The sequence below is a fragment of the Ammospiza nelsoni genome, chromosome 4 (genome assembly GCF_027579445.1).
Source record: "Ammospiza nelsoni isolate bAmmNel1 chromosome 4, bAmmNel1.pri, whole genome shotgun sequence".
In the NCBI taxonomy this organism is placed as follows: Eukaryota; Metazoa; Chordata; class Aves; order Passeriformes; family Passerellidae; genus Ammospiza; species Ammospiza nelsoni.
The window spans coordinates 17931382-17940946 of NC_080636.1; the positions used below are offsets into that span (position 1 = coordinate 17931382).

Genomic DNA, 9565 nt, shown 5'->3' on the forward strand with positions numbered 1-9565 from the left:
AGTGGGATCATGGAGCTCAGTCTTCCTCTGCTGCTCCTGACAGGAGAGCTCTGCTGCTGTTAAGGCAAAAGTACTTCTCCCAGGAGGGAGGAATTCAGGCAACATTTCAGCAAGGAGGCAATGAAATGTTTGGTAAAGAAAGATCGGAGCAATGCTTGACTCCAGTGTAACCATGAGCAATCGTTGTCTCTGGCTTTGGACGAGATTCAGCTGGTTGGCTGGATGAGGCTGCTGACAAACAAGTGCACAGCAGCTGAAGAAACCTCACCTTGTAAAGTGCTTTTAAATGAAGGATTTTAGGACAATGGCAAATGCTGTCATGAAACCACCCATGGAAACCCAGTCCTTTATGTCATGCCAGAAGAGAGACTAATTTAGGTTGAACAGCAACCAGTTACAACACAGCTTAAATGTTAAAGAAGAAATTATTTAATTTCAAATAGAATGGCTCAGTTCTGAAACAGCAGTTTCACAGAGTGTAGGGAAAAGTTGGGTTGCATTTAGGTTGTATCATCGTCACCACATGAGGGGAGAGGAAGTTAAGCCGCACATTAGATATGCTTTCATTTGGTGTTCTGCTGATCTTCAACCAAGGCAGCCTGATGCAAATGCTAATAATTCTGCATGATGATCATAACTTCAATGAAACTTCTTTTAACTGTGTGTTTTGGCTGCTTAGGTAAGTGTTGATTTGGTTTTCTGGCTGTTTTTCTTTTGTTGTTGTAGTTGTTTTGTTTTTAGTTAGTTACTTGTAATTCTTGAGCTGGATTTAAAAAAAAACCACTTATGGTATATCCACCTCAAATACACATGTGAGACAAGGAGAATATTAACTGTTTTTTCATAATGCTGAAAGCAAGATTAAAAAGCATGAGAAATCAAAAAGCATTTTCACAAAGAAATTGTTGCAGGGAAAGCATAGAGGAACAAATTGAACACTTCAACACCCAAAATGATGTTAGATTAATGTATGCACCATCTTTTTAGGATTTCTGACTTGATTATTTGCTATGACAAATGCTGGATGTAGAATTTTAAAGTGTTGAGGAGGATTTCTCTAGATCACATAGGTACTGAAATACAAAGCAGATGAGCATTCATATTTCTTGTTCAATACAAATTGCAGTGGATAATGCTGAAGGCATTCCATAGGAGTTAAAAAATTAGCAAAATTTTTTTTCACTGATATTTTTCAGAAAAACAGTAAAGATGAAAATATAGCACTGTCAATAGCACAACTGTGTTTTAAACAACAAACTGAATGAACACAAAACCTGAAATCCATGATTATTTCTTTAACTTGAACAGCTTCTAGGTTGTCATTTACACACTACATCAATTATTTCCCTTGTTTTTTCTGCTGCTTATATTAGCCCTATACTTTCCATAATGTTTTCTACAAGTTTTAAGTGTTGTAAAGATGGAGATGCCTGACTCCTTTGATGAACTTTGCCTGACTACTTGTGATGAATGTGTGGCTTTTTCTATTGAAAAAATAGAAAAAAATATTTGCATCTTTTTGATAAAACTGATCAGATGCCATTTTAGGGTGAGATATGAAAAAAAATGTCAAATTAGTTATGTCTTGCTGTGAAAGGTGCCTGAGTGATAAACAGGATAAAATTTAGAAGAAAATCATGCCATTTACTCTTATTACTAGTTCTTCACTTTAATGTTGTAAAGGATAGGAAAAAGGAATTATAATTCTTCATACAGCATATGAAAATGATTGTCTCAGCAGTCATGGGAATAGATTTTATAGGATTAGCAGTTTTGTAATAAGCATCAATGCCATTAGAATGTAAAAAGAGTTATCTGATACCCACACAGTGGTTTCACTTTAGAAGAAAATGTTTTGTACATATATTGCACAATGTCCCATGTATCACTTACTTTGCATGCTGCAGGAAGGAACAAAAAGTTTGATTTCTACTGATACAGTCCAAGTCAGCCTTTTCTTAGAAGCCAGACAAGAGACCCCATGAGAGAACAGGGATCTGTGTGGCTTCTCTTATTAAATGAAGGAGCTGAATTTTATGTTATAAACTGCTTGTCAGCAAGTACTTAATGGCCAAATGAAAAAAACCACCTCAAAAATGCTGTACACTTGTCATTCATTAGAAACAGTGCTGGACAAGAACTCCTACATAGGGACAAAAATTGCATTGTCTTTTTCTTTAACCTTGATGAGTTTTTCACTATTGACTCATGAATCATTCTGAATTACTCCTTTTGTTTTTTCTTTATCTGACAGAGAGTGTTTAATATGCTTCAGACTCAATCTCTTTTTATAAAGCTTTTTCTTGAAAATAAAAATATGTTTATCAGCAAGCATGCAGAAAATCTTCATTTATTGCACACAAACAATGATAGAGGACTTTAACACATCAGATTAAAAGTTTACTTTAGCCAGAAAACAATTGCTGTCATTCAAGGGAGAAGTGAGTAGCAAGTAAGCTTGAAAATTAGTGTCATAATGATTTTAGAGTATTAATTGTTATTTTAAATGTTTATTTTAATATTTAAACACTAGTTTAATATTTAGATTATTTATTTTAAATACAGTTTAATTACATCTCTTTGTTGTTTTACCTTTTAAATCTATGTGTATTTCTCCATAGCTACAGATCCCAATAATTTAAGAGTCATCCAAGCACCAACAAATATAAATCTATCAGTTGGAGACTACACAGAAATCTCCTGTATTTGGGGAAAAGCTGTTGAGAGGTGTAGAGCATGCTGGTACTTTGTTAATAAACTGAACATCACTGAAAGTATATCATCAAAAGTCCTCTATTTGTCCAACATCACCCGTGAAAACAAGGATGTGCTCGTCATCAAATCCGCCAATGTAAATGACACTGGATTTTACTACTGTGAGATCACCATTGAAATACCTTTCTTTAAGAAACTACGTGGAAATGGGACAATGGTGATTGTTGAAGAGAAAGGTAGGCTGGCAAGAACATGTGTGTGCTGTTCCACTTTTCATCAGAAAGATTCTGCAGTTTGAACTATTTCATGCATTTCCTTCCCGTCCCACCTTCCTTTCTCAACACTTTGGATCCTCTGGGTGAAAGAGACAAACACAAAGAGGGCCTGAACAACTTTTAATGACAATTGACTTAAACTCTCTGCCTTAATATCTCCTGTGTAGTGTTTGTTTTCCTCCATAAGGATTTGCTGATAGGAATTATTACCTAAGGTTTACAGAAATGCTGTGCATGAGCTGTGTGTTTCACACGAGACCCAGCCACAGTTGGGTGTGAGACACTGAGTGAATCTGCTGGGTTGTTACAGGGGGCTGCAGTGATCACAAGGTTACCCTGTTCAGTTATCTGTAACCTTTACTAAACATTTTAATTTTTTATTACAAGTTCTTAATGAAAAGTGGGAAATAAGTCAATATGGATGATGGAGCAGTATGGGCCCTGTACGGATTTGTGTCCATAAAATTGTTGTGGCTAATTGTTTTATATGTGCTGTGTCTCCTTGTTTTACCAAAGTCACATGCTAACTTTTACAGGGGAGCAGTTTAAGGTCCCAATTCTGAGTTAAGCGTTAAAATTGTGAATGCAATTAGTATTCACACACAACTAAAATTTTCAGCAATAGGAGTGATATCTGTTTACCCTTAAATTATTAATACAATGTGAGACACCCAGAAGACAATTTACCTCACTTCTTTTATACAACTAGCTGAAGACATTATGCACCAGTTCTGGAAGATGCTGACCTTCAGCTCTCATTATACCTCTCAAATGCAGAGAAGAACTAGGGGACTAGATTTAGACCTTTGGCATTACCAAACATCACTCTCTTGCTAACTGCTCAAGTCACAGGAAGCCTTTCCAATCCTGCAGTACACTCCAGTTTTGTACAGTATTTTATACCGTGGGTCAGCTGGTTCAAAGAGAAACACAAAAATTATCAAAGATTTAGAAAATACCAGTGCCAGAGAATCAATGAAGTAGTGTTCAAAATGGTGGAAATTTAATGTAGATTAGCTTAACTCTTTTACAGTGTTTTAATGTCCTGAAATAAGTTAGGAAATCTGATCTCTTGCTTGGTCAAGTACAAGCAGAAAAGAGTTGTGTTAAATCCTGTGGCGAGGGGGAATGTGAATCTGCAGGAGCTGTAGGAGGTACTGATGTTATTGTTCATCAGGCATACATCCCTTAGGGATGGGAAAGTGACCTTGAACCTAATTCACTCTTGAAATAATTTTTAATTTTATCTGCCTTTTCTTTTGCTGTGATATTGATCTTTTATTTTATCTCTGACCAGTGCATCCCTTTGTTTAAAATTTATAATTGCAGCAGCTTACTCACTGAAAAGGAGATATTTGGAATCATGGGCCATCCTTCCTTTTTTAGCGGCAGTGGGAAGCTTGTATCTTTTCTACAGAAAGAAAAAGCACTCCACCCTATCTGGTGAGTTACAGTATTTCCATTAGCACAAATAAGTTATGGGTTTGGTTTGAGATGTCTGGAGAGGTGCACTGAGGAGGTGTTTCAGTGTATAATTTGCTCACCTGGTCCTTCTTTGCTGAGGCATCTCAAGCTGACAGGAGGATCAGAGCTCGTAGTTCAGGTGAGGGCTCTTGCAGCCACTTGCTTTCATTATTTACCTTTTAAGGAGAGTCATCACTTAAACTGAAGATCTTGACATGGCTAGGGTGTTCAAGGATATCAGTTCTGATAATTTCTTGCTCATTTCTGACTGAAAAAGTGGGGAGCCAGAACTTAGCTCTGCATCACAGTCTCTTACTCCTGGTAGTGACAACTGGAAGTGACATGTGAAAGACCCTGCCTTGAACACATAGTTCTGTTTTTTTTCAGGCTGTGATTTCTTTCTAATTAATTATTAATTTTGGTTGGGAGAGAGGTTTAGGAGGGCAGTTTTGTTTGTTCATTTGGTTTTTTTGCTATTGTTGGGTTTGGGGGTGTTTTTCAAAATCTACAACTTTAAGGATGGAAGAAGTCATAGGAAGATAATGGTGAATGACAAGGGTGCAGGCCAAATATAAATGTAGGGCAGCTGTGAGCAGAGGGCTCATATCAGTGAGATAATCTAAGGCAGCCTCTTAAGTAACTGTTTGGGCTGTTTTCAGCTAATTTCATTTACAGCCAGAACACCACTCTAGTTCCTGTCATTAAGACTATTTGTACAAGGGCTCTGCACTCTCCATTTTGGAGCTCATTGAGCTCTGGCAGAGTACAGGTGTGACTCTGCACATGGGCAGTAAGCAAGCACTGACTGGAGCCTGGGTTTTACAAGGTGCTGCACAGCTTCCTGTACTGACAGGAGGGCATGAGCAGGAGCAGAGACTGGAGGTGGAAGAGCTTCATGGGAGAGATGAACCCACCAGGGAAGCAGCTGAGGAAAACTCATCATCTAATTCTGCTGAATGGGTAAGAGGTTTATAAAAAGACTCATGCTATGAGAGGGTTTTCAAAATGAGGCACTGGGGAGAAAGCACACCAGAACCCGCTTTCCCTAGGGCAGCATCTTCCTACACAGGAAAAAGGTTTAAAGCAAAACAAACCACACTGAGAAATAAGAAGAGGGATATTTATGTAGTAGGAAAGTATTGAAATCTGTTATTATAGTTAATAACACTCTAAGATTGTCTGGAGAAAAGGGCAGCAAATATCAATATAAAGACTGAGTGAAAGAAAGAAGCATAGGAGAAGTTAAAAGTGGCAAGAAAGTCCCTTTATGTGTAATTGTGTACCAAGCTCAAGGGGCTTGGACCAGCTTCAGCTCACAGGGTCATTAGAGCAGGCGACACTTGCTGAGAGCAGGTAGCAGATTTCTGGCAAGCTCCTTTTCCCATGCAATTACTCATCTTTTAATTACATTGAAACATAAATTAGGCAAGGGAAGGAAGCCCTGATTTAACCGTTGCATAGGCAGGCATGGCAGTTTTCATGGCAATCAGCAGGAGAGACTTGGGCAAGTCACACTGAAGAGATGAAAAATGTTCAAGCCCATGGTCACAAGTACAGTTATTGAGCTTACAGATTCCCAGGTTCTCCTGAAAGAAAACCTGGCTGCAGCCTTGATCTCGTGACATTGGTACTGTGGTCATGGCAAGAGAAAATATCAGTATGCAGGTAGTGAAACAGTAATATCCATCTTTAACTGAGCAATAGTCATTGCTCTAAGAAAAATAAAATTCCTGGGAAAATTCATTTTCTGTAAGTAGATTGCCACCGAAGCTAAGGGACTTGCTTTTACTGGAGATATCATAGTAGAAAATTACAAGAATACAAGTCATAATATGGTCTGGTCATAGTAAAAGATTATTCTAATTACTAGCTATGAAGGGATTACTCTTCTGCTTGTTAATATTTAATGAAGATGTAGGAAAATGAAGTTGAGAATGAGAAAACAAGCATCCTAGGGGGTGCTGAGTGAAAAGTTCATTAGTAGCCAGTTACTGCTCAGGATTTGTGTGGATAAGACTGCTCCAGAGGATGTGTGAATGCAATAAAAATCTTCTGCAGCTGCTTTAAAATTTAGCAACTACCAGCCACAGGAATGTGTCATGACATAGGTCCAGTATTTCCCTTCATGTAACAGATCTTTTTGCTATTTTAGTGAAAGCAGAAAGAGTGGTTTCATAGTGTAATCTTTTTAAATGTTCAAGCATAATTGGATGTTATAAATCATTCAAGATATCCAGTGGGTTAGTAAAGCCAGTACATACAGTGTGTATGGACACCACATTTCAAACAAATTAAGCCAGTAGAGATGAACAAATATTATGGTATCTCTGAAATGTCACTTACTACCTTTCAATTGTATTGCAGAACACTATCACCTTAATTTAATTTTTTTTTCTGATTGTGAGAAAGTCTCTACTTACTTGGGAAAAACTAGTCTCACACTGGTTTTTAACATAATGTACACTTTTCATGTTTGGAAATTTGGTGAATATTCTGAGTTGGTTTGGGCATCATTTCTAGAACAGTGTACATGAAAATTGTATCTGCCTCTGCAAGACTGTTTACAGTCTCATGCTTTTTTTACAGTTCTTGGTGTTGAAAAGACAATCCTGTAACACAGAAATTGAATTGAGCGATGGATTTTATTCTCACCTATTTTATTGCTCAGTATTATATGTCACAGCAACACTGAGCAATTAGGTCAGGTGACAACACATAGATGCAAGTACCCAAGGTAACTTAACCTGGGAGTGAGCATCCTCATGGCAAAACTGGCTCCTGTAGCACTTGTCTCTCTCTGGAGAATCATCCCATGTTTCCTCAGTTGAGATGCTCAGGGAGTGTTTCCCAGACAGTTCTGCCAGCTGCAGGGGAATTTGGCCTTTGAGGGAGTTCCCAGTGCAGTTGATGATTTTTTTCATCTAGTTCTGCAGGTTCCAGCCAAAATCTAAGCACTTTTGTACCATTAATACAAACTTCCAGCTCATGGTAGTGTGTATAATGCTCACTCCTGACTGGGGAGTTCTAGTTGTTCAAAACACACAGAACTGTGATCCAGCTTGGTTGGCCATCCCTACCATGGCTACTGTTTGACATTTGTCTGGCAGAACCTCTCTGTGCTGAGTATGGTTCATCAGAACACAGCAAACCCCCATAGCAGCATGTAAGTGTGAAGGCAAAAAGCCACTTCTTCATGACTTCTACCCATTTACTCACTGATGCCATCTCAGCTCGAGAATTTGATTTTATATACCTGTGGGAATAGGTCTTTGTGTACATTTCAGGCAGATCTTTAATTCTTATATTTTGCTAAAGAACTTACCTATGTATGTTTAGGAATAGGATGAGTTTTGCACTGTCCAGAAGAGCATCTGAATACCACAGCAGTGTGCTAGTTTACTGCATCAAAAGAGCATCCATCCAGAGGGAAGAGTATGATGGAGTTTTTTGGAAATATCAGAGTTAAAAGATTAAGGGGGTAAAAACATGTTCCATTTCAGTTTTCATAGAATCTGATCTGAACTTGACATCTTTAGTATTCTAAAAAGTATTTTGTGCCTGCTGCCTAATTAACGAAGAGAATTGAATCTGAACATAGGAAAGCTTTTCCTTTCAACATTAATACGGAAACATTCATTTCCTCTGTGATTGTAACTTCATGGCCTATGTTCCTTTGTGTTTCCAAGGGCTGTGCTGTGTTATGGGTAAAAGTTCATTTTACATCTACTTGATGGGTAAAAGTCTTGACTGACATTTTCTTTGCTTTTTAAGGCTGTGTCTTTTCTTTATGAATCACTTGAAATTTTATGCAATGAATCAGGAAGAAAAGATGACAAATCCGCTGCAACTATTGTGTCTAATGGAGAAGATGAGCAAATCCCACAAACTAGGGCAGCTGAAAAGTCTAGAATGAGACAAGGATCTACCATCTACTTTGACACTCAGAACTGAACAAAATATGGCTAAATAACTATGAAACTGAAAAATACGATAATTTGCTGCTGCAAGATGGATTACGTGTTTCCTGTCAAAAGCTTGTCAGTGGGACAATGCAGAAGAAAAACAGTTGGCTCTAAGCAGTTTTTGAATGTTTTGTCACTAACAAAATATTCTAAGGAGTCTGAATTGGGAGGATATGTCATCTAGCAGACTGTCTTCAGCTCTTCCTCTGGTCTCCAGAAATTCTCTTTACCACACTTTGAAAAAATCTTCTGGACTGACCAACATTCTCTCAACACAAGCATTTCTTCAGGAAGCCCATGGATAAATAGGAGATGATGGAGACAAAAATGCATGGAGTCTGAGCTCTGAAACTGTCATCAGTTCTGACCACATTGTAGACAGAGAGGTATGCCAGAAAGGATTATATTCCTGTTATATATAAAGGGACTGTTAGTGTTAATTCATTCACAAACTAGGAAAAGTCTTCCAGAGAAAGAAGTCTCCTGCACACAATGAAATACTAGATTGAAATGAAGATATATACATATATATATATATAAAAAATGTATAATCATTGTCTAACTGGTTGAGGAAGGCTGTGCTTGGAGGAGATAGGGATGGTAGTGCTTGTTCCACTTTTGCCAGCTTTAAAACTTTTAAAATAATCACTGAAGAAAAACCAAAGTTGAAAAAATTAAGGAGAACCTGGCTTCCAAGGTCAGAACACGGGGGAAAAGTTTTGACAGCAAAGCTAATGGCAGTTGTCCAAGGGCTGCTGAATGCTAAGAGTGGATATCTGAAATGTGAATGTGTTTATGTACCAGGGTTATGTCATCTTCTGTTAATGCTTTTTTCAGAGCTTAGCTGGAGGTTAGAACATCTACCCATCAGTGCAGGTAGAAACAACTTCACTGCTTGAAATTTTTGTCCAGCTTGTACCTGGACAGTGCAATAGACACAATCCAGCTTTGCCAGAGCCCTTAGAAACTGCTTGTGTAGTCTAAATGTGTGACTGGCTTCCTCCTAAATGCTGTTAATGAAATCTTTGTGGCCACGCAGCACGGCTCATGGTGTGGCTCAGTCTGTGCTGTACTGACTGCAGTTCACAAAGCTACCTCCCAAATCACTGTAACTCAGCTGGGTCTCACTCTGGATCCTCTTTCCTGGAT

General features: G+C 38.1%; 1 protein-coding gene across 1 annotated transcript; it reads left to right on the forward strand.

Moving 5' to 3' along the window:
• The first annotated feature begins 627 nt into the window (after positions 1–627).
• LOC132072135 (uncharacterized) lies at positions 628–8405 on the forward strand. Its single transcript, XM_059470165.1, has 5 exons — positions 628–679; positions 2622–2951; positions 4320–4433; positions 5308–5414; positions 8226–8405. Exons 1-5 carry the CDS (start codon positions 628–630, stop codon positions 8403–8405), a joined length of 783 nt encoding a protein of 260 aa, XP_059326148.1.
• Positions 8406–9565: the final 1160 nt, after the last annotated feature.

Excerpts from the sequence above, each read along its gene's own strand:
- LOC132072135 (XM_059470165.1), top strand. The coding sequence starts at position 628 with ATGATCATAACTTCAATGAAACTTCTTTTAACTGTGTGTTTTGGCTGC. Across the intron at positions 680-2,621 it reads TGTGTGTTTTGGCTGCTTAG|CTACAGATCCCAATAATTTA; the intron begins GTAAGTGTTGAT and ends ATTTCTCCATAG. Across the intron at positions 2,952-4,319 it reads GGTGATTGTTGAAGAGAAAG|CAGCTTACTCACTGAAAAGG; the intron begins GTAGGCTGGCAA and ends TTATAATTGCAG.